Consider the following 23,895-nt stretch of genomic DNA (forward strand, 5'->3'; position numbering starts at 1 on the left):
TCTAATGAAACTCTAGTAGAGTGAGATTACTGTGAGATTACTGGGATCTTTTTATCTGGAGAAAAATCTGAGAAGTAGGAGACTAGAGCAAAAGTCTCCATTTGCTCTCCATTAATCTCATTGCTGTCTATGAAAGGTATTGGGATATTAAATATATCTAATTTGTGATTTGTCTTTCCTATGGGTGTCTGTTTCTCTTTAGATGTTGGTGGTCCAGCAGACCCCATTGCTCCCGCTATTATTATCCCACCGAGGAATACCAGTGTGATGGTGGGCACGTTTGAGGTCACACTGGAGTGTGTGGCCAATGCAAGGTGTGTGTTTGTCTGTGTGTATGTAAGCACTCAAAATTACCTCTATCAAACTATTAAAACTCAATTCTGTTTATTTGTTTCCTTCAGGACACTGCTATCTCTCATTCCCTGCATGTGTTTATCTGCATTTATCTCCCTCTTCCTCCAGGCCTCTCATTAAACTCAGCATTACATGGTGGAAAAATGGAGCGCCCGTTAACCGAGGCCTCAGGGACTTCGGCCGCCGTCTGACTATCAGTGGTCCATTGGTCAGTGATAGCGGTTACTATGAATGTGAAGCCTCCCTCCGGAGCAGCAGTGCCCCCTCTGTCAGAGCTGGAGCATATCTGCACGTGCTGGGTAATCTTATATTCCTGCAAAATAAAGAATATGCTCTACTGCGCCAAGCATGCCTCTTTTCAAATCCAGAAACAAAAACATATTCCTAATAGTATCTTTGTCTTGTTTTCCAGTAAAAATATAATATTTAGAACTGTCCCAGACAGCCATGATTAATTTATTCTGTGATTAAAAGTGTCTGATAATAGGGGTGTTACCAAGTTAACACCAGTAGTAATTTGAATGGTCATGTGATCTTAACATGGCTGCCCCTTTGAGACAGCCAAGATCCATGTAAAATACAACCACTTTGACTGGAGTGATTTAAAAATATATGATGTTTAAGATATTTTTAAAAGTACTATATTTCTGTAGAGGTAAACGTTTTTTTACGAAGAATAAATACAGGCCTACTAATAGCCCACTGATTTTTTTTCTTTCATTTATGAACCTTCATTTCACCAGAACGAAGGTGTCCTTATAAAATATTCACTTCAGAGAGTCAATACTCTGTACATAATTGTTTTGCAGCAATTGCAGACTTGACAATTTGCAAATTCAAATTATGGCATTTTTGCCCATTTTTCAATGCAAATATGCTTCAACTTTACTAAATTAGAATGCAATTTTCAGGGCGTAAGAAGATTTTCAATTGGATTTACAGGAAGCCTGGGCTCTGACTGGGCCATTCTGGAATATTAATCTTCTTTCTACAAGACAGTCGTTCGTTGCTGCTATATTGGGTCATTGTTGTCCTGCTAGAAAATGAGTCTTTGAACTAAATCTACAGTAGATATCTGGCTGTCTAAAACAGGCTATGTTTAGGATTTGCCCTGTATTTGGGTAGATCCATGTTGCCCATGATGCCAACAGTCTTTCCAGCTTCTCCTACTGAAAAGAAACTCAAGAATATAATGATTATTATGTGTGATGGTAGGGATGGTATTACCTGGGTGTTGAGCTCTATTTGGTTTGCGCCAAACTCAGTGATTTGCCTTCAGGCCTCAAAGAGCTCAGGTTTAGACTCATCAGACCACAAGATGTTCCTCAGAATTGTTTCAGGTTTTATCACATGGCTTTTAGCAAACTCTGGGTGTATCTTAACATTGGCTTTCCTCAGAAATGGTTTCCTTCCAGCCATTCTTCCAGAGGCGAGTCTGTGAAACGCAGAAGAGCTTGTTGATGTCTGAACAGCTCTGCAGCACAGTAATGCAGCTGGACTTTTTTGATTACTTCTCTGACAGTTACTCCGTTTGTTAGGACAGCTTGATCTTAGTACTGTCTGGATTGTTCCATGCTTATTCCATTTTTTTTATATATGATAGATGGCACAGTGTTCCAAGGAAGATTCTAATTTAACCAGTCTTTTTATAAACTCGTCCAGGTGCTTTCCACCTAATAACTTGCTCCTTGGTCTTCATGACAGCAGGATTGATCTGATCTAATATTTTATTTGTGGGAGACTTCAGAAAGTCAGTGCTATTTATTATACAGTCAAACAACCAGAGACCATTTAGCAGAGACGGGCCTCTTCTATTAAAATGAACGGGAGAAATTGGAATGGCCAATGGTCAGTGGATGTAGAAAGGAAGTCCCTCCGTACAGGTAAAAGAGCCAATCACCTTTTAGATACAGACATCACCTGTCAATCAGCTTGAGAACGTGCATGCGCATTAGCTATACAAGCCAGGAAATTACGTTTTTTAGCATAATCTGAGGTAAAGAAGCACAATTTATGATACCAGTGTTGTCAGATTTTATTGCTGATTTGAAATATGTTCTTTGATTGCAATCATGATCAACCATTTTTGTGATTTCAGTCTTTCCCCATTCAAGTAGACAGGAGCTGCACTGATAAGCAACCACCTAGAAACCAGCCAGAACACCCTAGAAACCATCTAGCAATTAAAATAAGTTTTCAAACTTAAACAGATTAGTGTGGATGTGGCCCAAGTTACAGTATCTTAGCAATTCTGTTTGGTCCTGCTAGTGGTGTACAAATTACACACCGCATCTTAAATATTCTATTCACATTTCATTTCATTTTAGTGTTTTAGAGAATTATTCAATAGCCTTGTTAAAAAAATTACATGCTTTAATGACTTTGCACCAGTAAGTAATAATTGATGAAGCAGATAAATGCTTTCTGGAGGACCTGTATTGTACATTTCACACACATAACTGTTCTGGGTTTAGAAGTACTCTCATGACTGACTCCACTGAACTCCACTCTGTGCAGAACATCCACAGTTTGTGAAGGAGCCCGACAGACACATTACTGCTGAGATGGAGAAGGTGGTAGACATCCCATGCCAAGCACGTGGTGAGTTTGTGTGACCACACAGTGTGTGTGTGTGTGTGTGTGTGTGTGTGAGAGAGTGTGTGTTAGATAACACTCCTCCTCCTCCTGTCCCCCTGCAGGTGTTCCTCAGCCTGATATAGTGTGGTATAAGGATGCAGTTCACATAAGCCCTGTGAAGACACCTCGTTACCGAGTCCTAGTGGGCGGCAGCCTGCAGATAAATGGACTTCTCCCGGACGACACCGGAATGTTCCAATGTTTCGCTCGCAACTTAGCGGGAGAGATCCAGACAAACACGTACCTTGCTGTGACCAGTACGTCAAGCCACCATCTGGGCCTGTCAATAACTCTGTCTTTATTTATTCCCATGCTACCCTCTATTCATCTCCCTTTTATCTCCTGTCAGATAATAATTTTATAAACGTGTGACATATCAGCAGCTTTCTTTAAGAGAGACAGAGCGAAAGATTAAAAAGAGAGATTATTAAAAGTTTAAGAGTGAGTGATTGAAAGAATAATACAATTTTTTCAGCATTGAACAGGTCTTTTAACTGTCCACCATTTATATAATCTATTTTTTTTAGTAGCCATAACAGACATCTTAACAAAAGACATCTTTGATGATTTGGTTGAGTTAAGGTGAAATGGTTCTTCTGTGCTGTTTCTGATTGCGCATGTGTGTGTGTGTGTGTGTGTGTATGTGTGCGCACACACATGTACTTAGCTACAGCTATAGGACAATATGATCTATGGTTAAGGTTCAGTCACAATAGACACAACTGAACATGGTAAATTACGTTTGCAGAACTCTGACCTGCAAATACAAAGACTACATTTTTTAAAGCTGCATGTTTTATTGGTGCAGGAAAGTGGAGTAGATGGAATATTTTAAGATTTTGAATATAATATTAATTGTTATTTATGATGCATTATTTGTTTAAAAAGGAAGCCACACTTAAAGTGTGACATCATTTTCTTCATTTCAGGGTCCAAAGTAATTTTGCAAGCTTAAAGTCTAGTGTGATGATTGCGACTTCTATAGTCTGTAGAAGGGGTACTGAGTTACAGTACACTTTACAGTAAACTTTACAGGACATTTGGGAATGCCTTAAAATGGATAAAACAATTATATATATATATATATATATATATATATATATATATATATATATATATATATATATATATATATAATTTTGAATATATTTAAAAAATATATATATTCAGATAATTCAAATACATTACATTTATTGTGGCAGACGAGCAAAGCATTGATTAAACAATACAAAGAGTAAATATATATATATATATATATATATATATATATATATCAACTAATATGCATATTTTTTTGCGAGTCACAGTCAGCAGGGTGCAGTCTGCCCATCTCCAGCCGAATAGGCAAAAAACACACTTACAGAGAGTAGTGGTGCCAATTTTGATTTATCCCAGTGACTCTTTTTGAATCCATTCACCAAAAACATTTGCTCAGATTTGTTCATTGCTTTGTTCATTGACTATTTCTGCAAATTACACTATTGCGCCAGTAGATGCCGACAAATAATCGTCTTTTCCGTTTTGAACGAGTCATTGCATTGAACCAAATCATCGAACGATACAAATGTAATTATCCTTTACTGAAATATACGTGTCTACAATTCTACTAAGAAACTTTAGCAGATTGTTTAAGCATTTCTCCACAAATGACAACAAAGCATATCTATTATATTGTGAAATGCTGAGCATGACTTTTATCAAGCTATACAAAAAATACAACAATGCTAGCCTAAAAATAATTATCATTGTAATGTGTCATTGTAATGTGTGGTCATCAGTCACTTTTATTCATAATTAATCCGGACCCTTTTCTTGTTTAATGAGATTGCCAAACTGAACGAACGACTTGCCTCCTCCTCTCGTTCAGCCAGTCAGCAGATGATCCTCGCTCACGAATGAGATGATTCATTCATTCATTTTGTCCACAAACTAGTGTATTAGTACATTTAGTTTGTTCACAATCGAGATGTCTTGTTTCATTCAGACTCAAATGACCAAATGATTCAATGAAGGGGTGTATCCGTTCAGTTGGTCAAACCAATGATATGCTCCTTTGCAGCCAGTCAAATAATCAGTCTTTTGAGGCTGGAAAAAGCAACGTAATATGGAATTTGCACATCTACAAATGTACAAAGACACTTAATAATAGTTTAACCTCCATATCCATTTTTGCCACAAATTACAAGAAAACAGGTTTTGGGGCCTGGGTAGCTCAGCGAGTAAAGACGCTGACTACCACCCCTAGGGTCGTGAGTTTGAATCCAGGGTGTGCTGAGTGACTCTAGCCAGGTCTCCTAAGCAACCAAATTGGCCCAGTTGCTAGGGAGGGTAGAGTTACATAGGGTAACATCCTCATGGTTGCTATAATGTGGTTCTCACTCTCGGTGGGGTGCGTGGTGAGTTGTGCGTGGATGCCGCGGAGAATAGCATGAAGCCTCCACACACGCAATGTCTCCGTCGTAATGCGCTCAACAAGCCACGTGATTAGATGTGTGGACTGACAGTCTCAGATGCGGAGGCAACTGAGGTTCGTCCTCCGCCACCCGGATTGAGGTGAGTCACTACGCCACCACGAGGACTTAGAGCGCATTGTGAATTGGGTGTTCCAAATTGGGGAGAAAAAATAAAAAATAAATAAAAAGCAGATCTTATTTTTTAAATATTTTATCAAATGCTAGGCTTGACTTTTACCAAGACGTAGAAGAAGTTTGAGAAAAGCCTGAATATCTTACACTGTGCACCAAACAACACATTTCCATTTGTAATTCATGTAATTTTAACTGAATGGACTTCAGTCATTTTTACATATTCATCGCATGCTGAACTGAGCAAATGACTTGCTTCCTCTTGTTCAGTCAGTCAGCAGATCCTCGTTTATTAATGAGATGACTGATTCATTCATTTTGTTCGTGAACGAGTTTACCAGTAGATTCAGTTCTTTCAGTCTCAAATGGCTGACTGGTTCAGTGAAGGGCACGTCCATTCAGTGTGTCAAACCAATGATATGCTCTTTCACATCCTGCACTGGAATGCTATTGGCTTACACTATAGTCAGTCTTTACAGGCAAGAAAAGCCACCAAAGGCTTCAAATTAGAGCTCATTGGCTTCGAAAGGGAGATACTTTAGTGAACGAGCAATATGAGTCAGTGTATGGAAGTGAACAAGAATGATTCATTCACTTAACTGATTCCTTCATGAACAAAACATCACTAACAGAGAGCAGGAGCACAAAATGAGCCATTGTACAGCAGGAGGTGTTCTTTCATTCAAACACAGCTGGATGGAACAGCTGGATGGATTGAGACACATTTTTTCAAAGTTTCAAACTGTTTAACTTGACACAACGTCTTAAAAATGTAGCGTTTATGGTGCGAGACACTGAAAATCTTGTCCATATGTGCATAGGCCTGTCTGACCACCCTCCCTCTCTTCCGCAGGTATCGCCCCAAACATCACAGCCGGCCCATCTGACAGCGCTGTGATTGATGGCATGTCCATCCTTTTACATTGTGAGACCTCCGGGGCCCCGCGCCCTGCAATCACATGGCAGAAAGGTCAGTCTAAAATCAGTCATCTCTGAAGCGAAAGATATTTATCAAAGTGTCTCATGGACTTACAAACATTAAAGTAACTATGGAAGCTTAGGGATGCTGGGAAAATCACCAGTCTTCTGATGAGCAGGGGGGTCATCGTGTCTATTTGATCTTCATTTTCATTTTTCTCTCCCTCCCTTGTGTTTTGTCTCTTGCCATCTCTCCATCTTTCTCCAGCTGAGCGGGTTCTGGCCAGCGGCTCTGTGCAGTTGCCGCGTTTCACATTGCTGGAGTCGGGTAGTCTTCTGATCAGCCCTTCTCACCTGTCTGACGCTGGATCATACACCTGCATGGCAAGCAACTCCCGTGGGATCGACGAGGCGTCGGCTGATCTGGTGGTGTGGGGTAAGTGCATGGCTAGTCTTGTGTAACTAGACTTTTTGGCCACCCGCTTAGACAGGAAGAGGCCATCTGATCGACATTTAAAGTGACCGACCACAGTTTGATTTCTGTGTGACATTTACACCATGTCCTAACTAGTGGCAGTGTGACACGTTTTAAGGCACAGCCACAATTTTCCAGGCACAAACAAGCAATTTGTTTGTTCAAACTGAACGCAAAATTGCCTTATGATGAGAAACAATCACCGCCAATCAGGAGCAGAGTTGGGTGTAATCTTATTATAAAGTACTTAGTTACTGTAATCAAATTACTTTTTTAGTGCAAAAAGTAGTGTAATGCAATACATTTGAAATTATTGTAATCAGATTACAGTTAATGACTTTAAAGTACATTACTTGGGTTACACATATTTCTATAATAATATTATGTAGAATTTATGTTTGCATTTAAAACTATGTTCTGTGGTTCTTTGTTCTATTAAATGGGTCATAAAATGCTATTTTTTTATAGTTTTATTATCTTCCCTGATGTCCACTGATAATGTTAGTAATATATGATCATTTTCCACCCTGTTTTTGGCCCTCTATCTGAAAGGCTCGGTTTTGGCCTATATAAATGCCCTATGTAAACGGCCACTGTTTTGATTGGCTAAGATCATACAGCCCCTCGAACACAGCCATTTTTGAAACTCAGTCGGAAGAGAATGAACCAGCTCAACAACATTATAGAAATGAATGTCAGGGCTTACACATAACAACATATTGCATCTGAATGTATTAAACTGTTTATCTCAAGCACAACTGTTTTTTTTCTCCCCTTTTCTCCCCAATTTGGAATGCCCAATTCCCAATATGCTCTAAGTCCTCGTGGTAGCGTAGTGTCTCGCCTCAATCCGGGTGGCGGAGGACGAATTAGTTGCCTCCGCGTCTGAGACCGTCAATCCGCGCATCTTATCATGTGGCTTGTTGAGCACGTTATCGTGGAGACGTAGCGCGTGTGGAGGCCCACGCTATTCTCCGCGGCATCCATGCACAACTCACGACACACCCCACCGAGAGTGAGAACCACACATTATAGCGACCACGAGGAGGTTACTCCATGTGACTCTATGCCCTGGATTCGAACTCACGACTCCAGTCATGACATATGAAATATTCATGAATTAAACTGTTTAAACTGTTTTTACAATCACGTCCAAGTGTTACAAGTGTAACTGCCCCATCCTTCAATAAAAGTTCCTTGGCAAAGTTTGAATCATATTGGTATGAGCTGAACATACAATACTCTGAAGACACTTCCACATCCAGTTTCCAGTATCATTCCATCATGTATTCATACACCAACAACTAAAAATAGTGCAGGTGGGCGAAAGAATTCGTCCATGACGCATTTTTGCTCAGCTGAATGACAGAGAGCTTCTCCTCTTCAGAGATGTAACTTGACACTGCATCTTTTAAAAGTGGCCCGAGATATATATATCAAGCAGTCAAAGACATCTGTCTGTGTATATTTAAGTAGAAAAACATTTTAATCCAGACAGGCACATTAAGGTGTCCTGTGTAAGTCCATTTAGGATGAATCTCCCATTACAGGCCCCATCTCTCTCCTCTTCAACTGTGTGACTGACTGAGAACCAGTGGACGGGGCCAAGGGTGCAATGACGGAAAAATAGGCGTTGCATATGCAGATGTATTTAGTCCTTGTGACATCACAAGTTCCATGAATTCCAAACTAGCCGTTTTTGCTGCTTGGTTTAAATAAATGCCCTTTTTCTATTAAAGAGGAAGTTTTCAGTTCTGAAACTTACAGTATTTTTTTTATAGTACAATGATCTCTTATCTTGGGCAGTGGTAGCTCAGCAGTTAAGGCTCTGGGTTACTGATCAGAAGGTCAGGGGTTCAAGCCCCAGCACTGCCAAGATGCCACTGTTGGGCCCTTGAGCAAGGCCCTTGACCCTATCTGCTCCAGGGGTGCTGTATCATGGCTGACCCTGCACTCTGACACCAGCTTAGCTGGGATATGTGAAAAAAAAAAAGAATTTCACTGTATATGTGCAAATGCATAATGTGTGATAAATAAAGAAAATTATAATTATATATGTTAAAAGATCAAGGAAAATTTGATTCCTCATATCATGACCCTTTTAAAGCTATGTATGTCTGTTTGTAAAGTAATTAGTAATGTGATTACTTTTTTCAATTATGTAATCAGTAAAGCCAGTAACTGGATTACAATTTTAGAGACGTAAGTTGTAATTTGTAGTGTATTACATTTTTGAGTAGGGTTGCAGAAAATGGAGGAAAAATGCGATATGCAATACGATATTCCTATGATGTCATCGGAGTGTGCGGAACATCAGAACCCTGACCGTCTAAACATACTGAAGTTTATTGAAATAAAAAGGACCATGATTCCCAGATATTACAAACATAGTTGTCTTTTGTTCCAAATTGAATATACACTGCGTACAAAATGTAGAGTTTTTAACATTAGCTATGTAGCAGATATTAAAATTCAACTTCAATTATTATTATTAAGGGCCAAGCACCGAAGGTGCTATGGCACATATTGTATCCGTTAGTATTATTATTATTATTATTCTGGCTGGGAGTCAATGGCAGCCCTATGAAGCACCACCACCATGTCAAAAATGCACTTTTCTTTAGTGCATATCTTGTGAACCATTTGTCCTAGAAATACAATTATTTTTGCATCTGATTACACTCCTCCTCAATTCCAGTGAACCCATTTCAGCCACCATTTTGAATTCTGTTGTTTATAATTTTTTTGCTACTCTTCCTTGACATTTCGTCTGATTTGCCCAAACAATGGCTCAAAATAATCTCCAGACCACACCACACAGATTGAATAATACAGAATTTTGATTTTCAGATGATTCCAAAGGACCCCTTAAATTAAATCTTCGCCTATTACAGTGGCCGCCATCTTGGATTATGTCATTTGTTGTTTTTTCACTTCTGCTCCTTCTAACTTTTCCTGATTTGCACACAAAATGGCTCAAAATAATTTTCAGACCGAGTCGCACAGAATGAATAATACAGAATTTTTATATTTGACTTTGTTGAAAAGTTATGCAAACACAGTTATTGAGGTGGCTGTGAAAAAGGATTTGAGGCTGTATCTCAGCAACGCTGTGTCCTATCGAAACGAAACTTGAGGACTTGAGGTATGAGGACCATGGTCTGAGGGCACATGCAGAGTTTCGCAACAGCACTACCTATGAGTCTAGAATTGTGAAAAATAGCTTTTTTTGCCCGTAATTTTTAACCGCATGTCCTAAAATAGGGTTGGTGTCTATGGATTCCTTAGGTCATGCAGATTTCAACGATACCAGTTTTTCCCATATCGGCCATACTGCCTCTCAACCATGTTGACTTTTATTAAAAAATTATATATCTTTTAAATACATTGTCAGATTTCAAATAAAATTGGTATGCATCATGGACGTCATGTCCTGATGATACTTGAACAGTTTGGAGACTGCGCCACCTATAGCTCAAAAGATAACCCACACTGACTCTAACCTCATGAAGTCTCTTTGCCAATTAATGGGCATGTCAACTGAATGGCTCAGTGTGTTAAAGCGCTGATTTATAGTTCAAAAAGTCATGGGTTTAATCCCCAGGATTTTATGAGTTAGAGTTTATGTTATATTGTACTGGATTTTAGCAAAAAATGCCAAATCAAATCAATTGTACATACAGTGCATAGTGAATAAGACATTTACTTATTGCACATGCGAAACGCTTTTACTTTGGGCTGCATTCGAAAACGTAAGCAGCTGACTTGCTACCTTGCTGCCTAATCAGTTAATGGCTTAACTGACAGCTGTTTTGAATGAATGGAACTCTTAAGGAAACTGGTCTCCGAACAGTTTGAAAAGCAACTTATTTTCATCCTACATCCGTATACAGCCTCCGAAGGCAGCATTTACCTGGATTCGGATGCAGCCTTGAAGTTGCACTCATATGCTCGTGTGGATCCAGCATGAGCCTAAATCTCTTGACAGTTTAAATGGCCTGGATTGCCTGCTTGGAGTAACATGGAGTGACCGTCATGATTTGTGAATCAGAGGAACTTTTGATCCTGATCCTGAAGTTTTGATTCTGGCTGATAGATTATGCACTTCAGAGGAAGATATTAGATGAGAGCTCGACAGGAAGAAAATGCTGGTTTTTTGTGAGGTTTGTGAATTATATCTGTTAAAATGAGATATCTACATATTTGCAAATGGTAAATAACAGAAGTTTTATTGATATTTGCCTGTTATCATTAGAAAAGAAAGTTAAAGGTGACAGGGAACTGTTCTGAGTTAGAATACCTGCTTTAGGGGTAAATAAATGAGTGCTCCACAGGATGCTGGATCTGCTGAAGTTGTGCAAGTTTGGGTTATTACATCTATTTAAACGAGATATGCACATATTTGCAGAGGGTATATGATATTAGTTTATTGATATTTGCCTTTTTATCATTAGACAAGACAGATAAAAGTTACAGGGAACTGTTGAGGATAGAGAGGGATAATGAAACAGGCGAGCACTTTAACATTATGAGCTCAATCGCGTCTGCCATGGCTCTGATATGATATGCTGTGTTGCACACAGTCTATTATTGTAGTAACATGATGGCACGTAACAAGAAAATGAACCATGTCTCAGTCCCTTCACATGCAAGCAGGTGATTCTCGGTGCCCTCAAGAAACAAATCGGCCAAACGGGAAGATTTATTGGCCTCTGCGATATATCGGTCGACCACTTGTCCTATCTAAACAAAACTTGGTATGCTTCATCCGCACCATTATCTGAGGGCACAAAAGATGTGTGAAAAAAATTATTTTTGTCTGTAACTTTTGAACCGTATGTCCTAAAATCTTGGGGTTTATGTCTGTGGATTCTGTGGATCATGATGATTTCAACAATACCAACTTTCACCATGTTAACTATATAGTCTCTCCGCCATATTGAATTTTATAAAATAGTGATATATCTTTTAAATAGATTGTCGGATTTCAAAAAAATTGGTATGCATCATCGACATCATGCCCTGATGATACTTAAGCAGTTTCGAGACAGCGCCACCTATAGTTCAAAAGATAACCCACACTTATGTGCAGACTCTAACCTCAGGAAGTCTCTTTGCCACCCAGTGGCATGACAGCTGAGCACACTGAGTGGCTCAGTGCATTATAGCACTGGTTTATAGTTTTAAGGGTCCTGTGTTTGAATCCCACTTAGACCTGTGTTAGAGTCAATGTTATATTGGAGGTCTTTGTATTTGTTTACTCAATAGTTGCAGGCCTTATCACAGATCGTCTTCTTGTTCTTCTTTGTCTTAGTGTTGTTCTTCTAATATATAAGGGAGTGATATCTTTTGAAAGTATTGAGAAGTTTGGAGACAGCATCAGATGTAGTTCAAAAGAACATAGTCTGTTTAACATGGTTATCATGCTACATGCTATGATAGCTTAGCATGATAATCTGTTAGCATGCTAACTGTTGGGTTTTCTGTCTTATCTATTTGATCACAATGCTATCTGTAGGGCAACATTAGCTTAGCATGCTAATCGGTAGGGTTGGGAACCGTATTTTAAAATAACGGAATCGTATGATCTTTGTGACTTTCGGTTCCGTTAACGGTTCTCCAGTGTGCAATTTTCTACCGATGTGGCTGGAACACCGTCCACAAATACTCTGACAGTGCTTCCAGCAGCGCATCTCTGCAGCAGCGCTGCCCTCTACTGACTCTACTACAGCGTAAAAACACACAGTTCTATCAGTGTATTTAATTCCCAATTGAACAAGTCTCGAGCAAGCTCTTTTTACAGCGCGAAACATATGTGCTTCCGGTACAGTTTGATTCCTGAGGTAATTATTCAAAGGAGCCGGTTCTTTTGAATCAACAACGCAAAACATATGGAACTTCCGGTATAGTCCGATTCCAAAAGAACCATTCTAATGAGCCTTTTTTTTTATTCTACAGTGCGAAACATACAGCGCTTCCAGTATACAAATAATCTCATACTGATGAGCAAGTTATGAATGTCCAACTCGAAACTAAATAAGAACTGTTGAAGTCTCACAAGCCTGAAGTACAACATTAGGCTATAAAACATAGTCTAAACTGTCTCTGGAACTGTTACTGTTTACTTAATGATGACCTATATCTCTGTTAAATCAAGCAGTGCAGTTACTGACTGGTTGTTCATATGACAATGTATAATTAAAGATACACAAGTTTTGTTGTAATAAATGGAATTTTATAAAATAATAAATTAATTAATGAAATATGCCATCACATTTCGTGTTGGTTTAGATTTCTTTATTTAAAATAGAGTAAGGATCTATTATTGGATTGTATTTATGTCTCAAAAAGTCTGCAAACACACCTTTTACAAGAACTGTATTAAATTTATTTCTGATTTGTTATATCTGCTCTGTACTAATCTCAAATGACCTCATTATTTGGGAACAGACATCAGAGGGTAGTAAATGCAATAAGAATTCTTTCTAAATAATTCTTTTAAAAAAAGTACTAAAATAATTACTGGAATTGTTATTGGAACTGATAAGGAACAGGAATCATTAAGAGGAATTGGAACCGGAATCATAAAATTCCTTGTGGTTTCCAACCCTACTAATCAGTTAGCATGCTAATCAGTTATCATGCTAATCAGTTAGCATGTTAGCCAATGCATTTGTAAGGCTATTTGATTACAATGCTATCTGTAGACAACATCAGCTTTGCATGCTAATCAGCTTGCATGCTAATCAGTTAGCATTCTATCCAGTGCATTTGTTAGGCTATTTAATCACAATGCTATCTATAGGCAACATTAGCTTAGCATGCTAATCAGCTAGCATGCTAATCAGTTAACATTTTCCATATCAGCCATATAGTCTCTCTGCAATATTGAAATTTATTAAAAAAAAAAAAAAAGTGATAAATCTTTAAAAAAATTGGTATGCATCATTGACATCATGTCCTGTGGATAACTGAGAAGTTTGGAGACAGTGTCACCAATAGTTCAAAAGATAACCTAAACTTGTGTGACTCTAACCTCAGGAAGTCTCTTTGTTAACTGAGTGGTTCAGTGTGTTAAAGTGTTGGTTTATAGTTCCAAGGGTCCTGGGTTCAAATCCCACTTGGACCAGTGTTAGAGTTGATGTTCTTGTGGTCTTTGTATTGTGCTTATTGAATAGTTGCAGAGCTTATCACAGATCATTTCTTCTTGCAGGCGTACTTTTTGTTCTTCATCGTCTTATCATTGTTCTTCCGATATATATATTGAAGTGATATGTCTTTTGAAAAGATTGTTGGATTTCAAAGAAAATTGGTATGCATCATCGAAATCATGTCCTGATGATACCTGAACAGTTTGGAGACAGCGCCAGCTATAGTTCAAAAGATAACCTACACTTGTGTGCTGACTCTAACCTCAGGAAGTCTCTTTGCCACTCAGTGGGCTTGTCAACTGAGTGGCTCAGATTGGTAACATATTAGTTAATAGTTTTAAGGGTTGTGGGTTTGATTCCCACTTGGACCAGTGGTAGAGTTGGTATTATATTGTACTGGAGGTCTTTGTGTTGTGCTTACTGAACAGTTGCTGGGCTTTTCACCAATACAATTTTTATTTTGATCTTTGATGAAAAGTCACATGAGCATGACATATATAATGGTGAATACTGTACTTGTCTGTAAAAAAACGTATTTGCTTAGTTTGTTCCTTTTGGTGGCTGTTAGCTCAAAAGCTGAGTGGAGCAGTGGTTAGAGCCATTAAATGTAAAACAGGAAGAGCTTGGTTTGATCCTGTCCTGAGGCAAGATGGTGTGTGTGCATTGTATGTATTCAGGGTGTTCTTTGTGTTGTGCAGTGATTTCCATATTTGTGCTTTGCCCTTTAGTTGCTGCTTGCAGTATTTTATTTTTTATTTTTGTAAAAAGCATAAAATAAAAAGTTAATTTCACCATATAGGGGATATACTAAAATAATCTGTGTTGTAAAATATTAAATTGTATTTTTACACTGTAATTCATGTTCGTATTAATTTAAAAATAGGTTAATTTAATTTGGGACTTTTATTTAGAAAAATTTTGTCCTGAAGCACTTGCCGTTGTCTCATCTCATTATTATCTACACACACTGCAGAGTGAAAGCACAGGACAGTGCTCTAGGTTACAGCTATATATGCACAAATTGTAACACTCCATCATTTGAGTCAGTGTTTTTTTTGGAGAAACACAATTTTAGTCTCAGCTTTCAAATGATGTCAGTTTATCTCGAAATTCAAATAATAAATGTTGTAGTCATGCTCTTTTATGGTGCACGTGACGGTAGTTGGCCATTCAAACAGCGCAGACCTCTGACATGAATTGACATCTGAGGTTATGTTGAAAGAGTACAGGACAACTTACTGAAATGTGTCTCCTCTCATGATATCGCCCAGTCTGTTAATGCTGAAATGACAATGGAGAAAATGAATAGGGAATATCTAGATCCCCGGAGCAGCACTCACGGCATCAGCGTCTATGTACACTGAATGTACATGCACCAAGTGACAATCGAGCACCCACTCTATTCTCTGCTATCTGCGTCGCCTTGAACGTTATTGTATTAATTGCATTTCATGATATGTACATTTGCGATATTTTGATACATTAGATATATTGCGCAGCCCTATTTTTGAGTAACTTACCCAACACTGATCACAAGATATTTGATGTTTAATGTACAGGTATGTATAGAGGGATTTTGGACCCATGAGATTTCAGAGTGGGTGGGGCTACTCAGTACAGATGCCCTAACCCTGCCCTGACCCTTATCCTGTCAGGAACAACCTAATGCACCTGTCTCCCATCACAACATTTTTCCTGATCGTGTTGCACGATTCATAATGAAAGCCTGTTTTCATTTACCCGTCTCTAGATTGTTCACTCACATCTGCCTGTTTTGAGCGGATAATATGATGTTAAGCATATTAAATTGCCAAAAAAACAAACAAACATTTGGCTCCATAGTGCCAATACTTTGCGGAGTTGCGTTGACCGCCTGTTGACAGTGCCTCACCCAAATGGGTCGATGACATGAAGCTTGATATCATTAACTCCTTTAAGTTGTTATGACAGGCAACAACTGCACAAGCTGAGCCTGAACTCATTTTTACCCAATTACACTTAAAATTGTTGTTGTTCCCCATCTGGATCACTAGTTTAGTGAAGTAGAAAACAGTCCAGTGGCAATCACAATCATCATGGCAGCACACATTGGTTTTCTCTGAGAAACCAAGCAATCCAGCTGGTTCGGACAAAAACTCAGATTTACATGGAAGAGATGGCTTTTTTTAAATTGCGGCTTTTATCAAATATACAGTTCGAGGATATCCTGCTTACTTGCTACAAACAAAACTCTGAATATCTTTCAGAGGTTTAATGCTGCAAACGTTGGCAACTTTTTCTCAGAAGCTTCCTCCCTGGAAGCTTTATCAGTCCCAACAGACTGATAAAACCTGTGCACATTGACTGCCAGAAAATGCATAAAGCCAGCCAATCGGATTAGAGCTTGCGATTTGGGAAAAGCTCTGTAATGTTTGTTTGCATTATGCATGGGACAGACTGTGAACAGTCTGTGTACTTGTTGTCTGAGGCTAAAATTGTCTGAAAGCAACTTTTGTGGAGAAAAAATCAATAACAATCGATTACAGTACTATACTGATTTGTCTGTGTCCAGCTCGAACTCGAATCACTAATCCACCTCATGACCAGAGTGTGATCAAAGGCACCAAAGCAGCCATGACCTGTGGTGTGACCCATGACCCTAGTGTTACAGTCAGGTAAGACTTCTGCCCTCCTCTCCATGTCTACATGTCTACTGTTTTTCCGGACCCCTTTTTTGTTATCATGAACGCCTGGGCACGAGATATGTTAAATGAAATCATGTAGTGAGAAAAAACACTGTCGCTCCGACTTTAAAAAACTGTCTCCACCACTTTTTAAAACAAAGTGACGTCCATGTCTCCGTCTTTTTATTTTCCTATCGCTCCCTGCCTGGTCTCACTCTCTTTCTTTGATCAACACTAGCTCATTTCCTCACTTCCTGCCCTGTGTGTTTATTACATTTAGTCTCATAAGACTTGATTTAACTGTCACCTGCAGTGTTGCTGTTATTCATTTGTTCAGGGAAAACAGATGAATATGTAAACAGAGCAATAACTTAGATGGAGACTTTAATTAAACACAAGACAGACAAGATTAAATAGGGAAACGATGTTGCTGCAATTAAGAAGTGTGGGTATGTATGTGAATGTGCATACGTGTTTATTGGCCAACTGCTATTGTGTATCCGTGTGTGTGTCTATTAATTAAGTAAATAGCTTTACCATGTATTGTTGCTATTAACCCTTCGTGAGCAAGAATAAGTAAATAGACCTTTGTTGTTTGCAGGCACGTCTGGGACAAAGGAGGATCGGTTATTGACGTAAAGTCAAGTCCCCGTTTGCGTCTAGACTCCAACGGTACACTGCATATCTCCCAGACCTGGTCGGGTGACATAGGGACCTACACCTGTAAGGTCACATCTGTGGGGGGCAATGATTCACGCAGTGCTCATCTGAGAGTCAGGTATGTGACAAACATACTGTTTTCCAAGCCAATTAGCCTCTCTCTGTGTCCATGGCCTAATATATTTACATTCTCTACTCACTGACCACTGCCTGCATAATCTTGGTGTTAGGATGGACTCCGCAGAGAATAAATTGCTATGAACAGCAATCTAATCGAACAGAGAGTAACACATCATTGATCACTGCTAGCATCACTTCACTCTCAAAACGGAGTACATAGACAAAAATTACTGCCAACTTAAGTCATTGCCAGCCTAACAGCGGTGCTTCTGCACGTACTTGCACCCCCGCAGTCGATTCGGGATGGACTTCAAATACACTCAATCGTTAATCTTAAAGTTCAGTTAATATCCTTTTGTTTTAAACATTGCATACCAAAAAACCGACTCAGTTTACTCAATATATACTTGTATTACAACATGATTTTCCGTAAAGCTGTTCTGAAACTATGTGTATTGTGAAAAGTGCTATACTTGACATTCTGTGTTGTTTTTCACTGGACATCATTTTGGATTATTTGAATAATAAACACAAACATTGACTTCCCTTCCTTTCTCTCTTTTTATCAATGTTTCATTCTTTCAAGTACATCAGTTTGGTTTGCTTTATCACCTGGCAAACAACTGTACAAATTGTTTGCAACTTGGCTGCATACAAAATAGCACAAAAATAACCAATATACTGTAAAGTACAATAACAAGAAATTTGAACAAATATACAGTTTTAAAATATAAACATTGTAAGCAATATTGTTATAAATAAATTTAATTAAAAAGTGTAAATTACAGTTTTTGCAAGGCAGCACTGTATTGTTATTCCTATTGATATTCCTTTGATCTAAATCCCTAATCCTAAATATTAAACCACCCAATCTGCTTGTGTTTCCATCTGGAAATGCAAATCTAATTGTTATTTTATCTGTTTAATCTCTCTCTTTCTCTTTCTGTAGGCAGTTGCCTCATGCTCCAGAGAACCTCATTGCCACCCTCAGCAGCTCTGAGAGAAGAACTATCAACCTGACCTGGGCTCAGGCCTTCGACGGGAACAGCCCACTCATACGTTATATCCTGGAGGTGTCCGAGAACAGTGAGTATGCTGACCTGTTGTAGTTTATGTCATTTATTGTATTTGACATTAGTTGTTGTATTTTACATCAAGCATTACAACACTGGTTGTATTTTATTTCACTCTTTGTAATTTATGTCCTTGTATTTTACGTCAATTATTATATTACATAAGTTGTTGTATTTTACATCACTACTTCTATTTTACATCACTTATTTGTATTTTGCGTCACTCGTGTTTTACTTGACTCGTATTTTACGTTATTTGTTGTATTTTACGTCATTTGTTGTATTTTACTTCTATCATTTCATTTGACATCACTTGAGTTTTACATCACTCCTTGTATTTTACATCACTCCTTGTATTTTACTTCATTTGTTGTATTTTACGTCACTCCTTGTATTTTACATCACTCATTGTATTTTACTTTATTTGTTGTATTTTACTTTATTTGTTGTATTTTACGTCACTTCTTGTATTTTACGTCACTCCTTGTATTTTACTTTATTTGTTGTATTTTACTTCATTTGTTGTATTTTACATCACTTCTTGTATTTTACTTCATTTGTTGTATTTTACGTCACTCCTTGTATTTTACTTTATTTGTTGTATTTTACTTTATTTGTTGTATTTTACGTCACTTCTTGTATTTTATGTCACTCCTTGTATTTTACTTCATTTGTTGTATTTTACATCACTTCTTGTATTTTACATCACTCCTTGTATTTTACTTCATTTGTTGTATTTTACGTCACTCCTTGTATTTTACTTTATTTGTTGTATTTTACATCACTCCTTGTAAAAAATTTACTTTATTTGTTGTATTGTTGTATTTTACTTTATTTGTTGTATTTTACTTTATTTGTTGTATTTTACGTCACTCCTTGTATTTTACTTTATTTGTTGTATTTTACATCATTCCTTGTATTTTACTTTATTTGTTGTATTTTACATCACTTCTTGTATTTTACATCACTCCTTGTATTTTACTTCATTTGTTGTATTTTACGTCACTCCTTGTATTTTACTTCATTTGTTGTATTTTACGTCACTCCTTGTATTTTACATCACTCATTGTATTTTACTTTATTTGTTGTATTTTACTTTATTTGTTGTATTTTACGTCACTTCTTGTATTTTACGTCACTCCTTGTATTTTACTTTATTTGTTGTATTTTACTTCATTTGTTGTATTTTACATCACTTCTTGTATTTTACTTCATTTGTTGTATTTTACGTCACTCCTTGTATTTTACTTTATTTGTTGTATTTTACTTTATTTGTTGTATTTTACGTCACTTCTTGTATTTTATGTCACTCCTTGTATTTTACTTCATTTGTTGTATTTTACATCACTTCTTGTATTTTACATCACTCCTTGTATTTTACTTCATTTGTTGTATTTTACGTCACTCCTTGTATTTTACTTTATTTGTTGTATTTTACATCACTCCTTGTAAAAAATTTACTTTATTTGTTGTATTGTTGTATTTTACTTTATTTGTTGTATTTTACTTTATTTGTTGTATTTTACGTCACTCCTTGTATTTTACTTTATTTGTTGTATTTTACATCATTCCTTGTATTTTACTTTATTTGTTGTATTTTACATCACTTCTTGTATTTTACATCACTCCTTGTATTTTACTTCATTTGTTGTATTTTACGTCACTCCTTGTATTTTACTTCATTTGTTGTATTTTACGTCACTCCTTGTATTTTACATCACTCATTGTATTTTACTTTATTTGTTGTATTTTACTTTATTTGTTGTATTTTACGTCACTTCTTGTATTTTACGTCACTCCTTGTATTTTACTTTATTTGTTGTATTTTACTTCATTTGTTGTATTTTACATCACTTCTTGTATTTTACTTCATTTGTTGTATTTTACGTCACTCCTTGTATTTTACTTTATTTGTTGTATTTTACTTTATTTGTTGTATTTTACGTCACTTCTTGTATTTTATGTCACTCCTTGTATTTTACTTCATTTGTTGTATTTTACATCACTTCTTGTATTTTACTTCATTTGTTGTATTTTACGTCACTCCTTGTATTTTACTTTATTTGTTGTATTTTACGTCACTTCTTGTATTTTATGTCACTCCTTGTATTTTACTTCATTTGTTGTATTTTACATAATTCCTTGTATTTTGCTTTATTTGTTGTATTTTACGTCACTCCTTGTATTTTACTTTACTTGTTGTATTTTACGTCACTTCTTGTATTTTACGTCACTCCTTGTATTTTACTTTACTTGTTGTATTTTACGTCACTTCTTGTATTTTACGTCACTTCTTGTATTTTACGTCACTCCTTGTATTTTACTTTATTTGTTGTATTTTACGTCACTTCTTGTATTTTACGTCACTCCTTGTATTTTACTTTATTTGTTGTATTTTACGTCACTTCTTGTATTTTACGTCACTCCTTGTATTTTACTTTATTTGTTGTATTTTACGTCACTTCTTGTTTTTTACGTCACTCCTTGTATTTTACTTTATTTGTTGTATTTTACGTCACTCCTTGTATTTTACTTCATTTGTTGTATTTTACATCACTTCTTGTATTTTACATCACTCCTTGTATTTTACTTCATTTGTTGTATTTTACGTCACTCCTTGTATTTTACTTCATTTGTTGTATTTTACATCACTTCTTGTATTTACATCACTCCTTGTATTTTACTTCATTTGTTGTATTTTACGTCACTCCTTGTATTTTACTTCATTTGTTGTATTTTACATCACTCCTTGTAAAAAATTTACTTTATTTGTTGTATTGTTGTATTTTACTTTATTTGTTGTATTTTACGTCACTTCTTGTATTTTACGTCACTCCTTGTATTTTACTTTATTTGTTGTATTTTACATCATTCCTTGTATTTTACTTTATTTGTTGTATTTTACATCACTTCTTGTATTTTACATCACTCCTTGTATTTTACTTCATTTGTTGTATTTTACGTCACTCCTTGTATTTTACTTCATTTGTTGTATTTTACATCACTCCTTGTAAAAAATTTATTTGTTGTATTGTTGTATTTTACTTTATTTGTTGTATTTTACGTCACTTCTTGTATTTTACGTCACTCCTTGTATTTTACTTTATTTGTTGTATTTTACATCATTCCTTGTATTTTACTTTATTTGTTGTATTTTACATCACTTCTTGTATTTTACGTCACTCCTTGTATTTTACGTCACTCCTTGTATTTTACTTCATTTGTTGTATTTTACATCACTCCTTGTATTTTACTTTATTTGTTGTATTTTATGTCACTTCTTGTATTTTATGTCACTTCTTGTATTTTACATCACTCCTTGTATTTTACTTTATTTGTTGTGTATTTTACCGCACTCGTATTTTACAACATTTGTTGTATTTTACATCACTCATTTTTCATCAGTCCTCGTATTTTACTTCACTCATATTTTACGTCATTACTTGTATTTTACTTAATTTGTTATGTATTTATGTCTCTCGTATTTTACGTCACTCCTTGTATTTTACAACATTTGTTGTAATTTACATCACTCATATTTTCATCAGTCCTTGTATTTTGCTTCACTCATATTTTACGTCACTCCTTTATTTAACGTCTTTGTTGTATTTTACTTCACTCCTTGTATTTTATGTCATTTGTCATATTTTACGTCACTACTTGTATTTTACTTTATTTGTTGTGTATTTTACAGCACTCGTATTACGTCAATATGTCAATCGCATTTTACAACATTTGTTGTATTTTACATTACTCGTTTTTCATCAGTCCTTGTATTTTATGTCATTTGTCCTATTTTACATCACTCATATTTTATGGCACTCGTATTTTACTTAATTTGTTGTGTATTTTATGGCACTCATATTTTACGGCACTACTTGTATTTTACTTAATTTGTTGTATTTCACGTCTTTGTTGTATTTTGCATCACTCCTTGTATTTTACATAATTTGTCCTATTTTACATCACTCATATTTTACATGACTCCATGTATTTTACTTTACTCATATTTTACATCATTACTTGTATTTTACTTTATTTGTTGTGTATTTTACGGCACTTGTATTTTATGTCAATCGTATTTTACAACATTTGTTGTATTTTACATCACTCGTTTTTCATCAGTTCTTGTATTTTACATCACTTGTATTTTACGGCACTCGTATTTTACAGCACTACTTGTATTTTACATCACTCCTTTTAGTTTATGTCACTGGTATTTTACATCACTCCTTGTATTTTACGTAATTTGTCGTATTTTACATCACTCATATTTTACGGCACTCGTGTTTTACTTAATTTGTTGTGTATTTTATGGCACTCATATTTTACGTCACTCCTTGTATTTTACACCATTTGTTGAATTTTACATCACTCATATTTTGTCACTCCTTGTATTTTACTTCACTCGTATTTTACGTCACTACTTGTATTTTACTTAATTTGTTGTATTTTACATCATTCCTTGTATTTTATGTCTTTGTTGTATTTTACGTCACTCGTATTTTACTTCATTACTTGTCTTGTACTTAATTTGTTGTATTTTACGTCATTCCTTGTATTTTACATCTATGTTGTATTTTACATCACTCCTTGTATTTTACTTCACTCGTATTTTACTTAGCTACTTATATTTTACTTAATTTGTTGTATTTTACGTCACTCCTTGTATTTCACTTCTTTGTTGTATTTTACGTCAGTCATATTAGACGTCACCCCTTGTATTTTACTTCATTTGTCGTATTTTACATTACTCGTATTTAACATGACTCCTTGTATTTTACTTTACTCATATTTTACGTCACTACTTGTATTTTACTTAATTTGTTGTATTTCACGTCTTTGTTGTATTTTACATAATTTGTCCTATTTTACATCACTCGTATTTTACGTGACTCGTATTTTACTTTACTCATATTTTACATCACTACTTGTATTTTACTTAATTTGTTGTATTTCACGTCTTTGTTGTATTTTACATCACTCCTTGTATTTTACATAATTTGTCCTATTTTACATCACTCGTATTTTACTTCACTTGTATATTACTTGTATTTTACAGCACTACTTGTATTTTACGTCATTCGTATTTTACATCACTACTTGCATTTTACTTAATTTGTTGTATTTTATGTCACTCCTTGTATTTCACATCTTTGTTGTATTTTATGTCACTCGTATCTTACGTCACTCCTTGAATTTTGTCATTTTTTGTATATAACATCACTCATATTTTACGTGGCTCCTTGTATTTTATGT

General features: G+C 36.1%; 1 protein-coding gene across 1 annotated transcript in view; it reads left to right on the forward strand.

Annotated features, from left to right (window-relative positions):
• The window catches only part of LOC127451667 (protein sidekick-2-like), a 237,775-nt gene that overhangs the window by 154,125 nt on the left and 59,755 nt on the right, over positions 1 to 23,895 (forward strand). The window contains exons 6-14 of the mRNA XM_051716518.1: positions 203 to 314; positions 463 to 653; positions 2,872 to 2,955; positions 3,054 to 3,248; positions 6,430 to 6,546; positions 6,763 to 6,930; positions 16,672 to 16,774; positions 17,385 to 17,561; positions 18,513 to 18,649. Of these exons, the coding sequence (XP_051572478.1) occupies positions 203 to 314; positions 463 to 653; positions 2,872 to 2,955; positions 3,054 to 3,248; positions 6,430 to 6,546; positions 6,763 to 6,930; positions 16,672 to 16,774; positions 17,385 to 17,561; positions 18,513 to 18,649 (1,284 nt within the window). The remainder of the gene's footprint in view (positions 1 to 202; positions 315 to 462; positions 654 to 2,871; positions 2,956 to 3,053; positions 3,249 to 6,429; positions 6,547 to 6,762; positions 6,931 to 16,671; positions 16,775 to 17,384; positions 17,562 to 18,512; positions 18,650 to 23,895) is intronic.

Source organism: Myxocyprinus asiaticus, chromosome 14, assembly GCF_019703515.2.
Source record: "Myxocyprinus asiaticus isolate MX2 ecotype Aquarium Trade chromosome 14, UBuf_Myxa_2, whole genome shotgun sequence".
NCBI lineage: Eukaryota > Metazoa > Chordata > Actinopteri > Cypriniformes > Catostomidae > Myxocyprinus > Myxocyprinus asiaticus.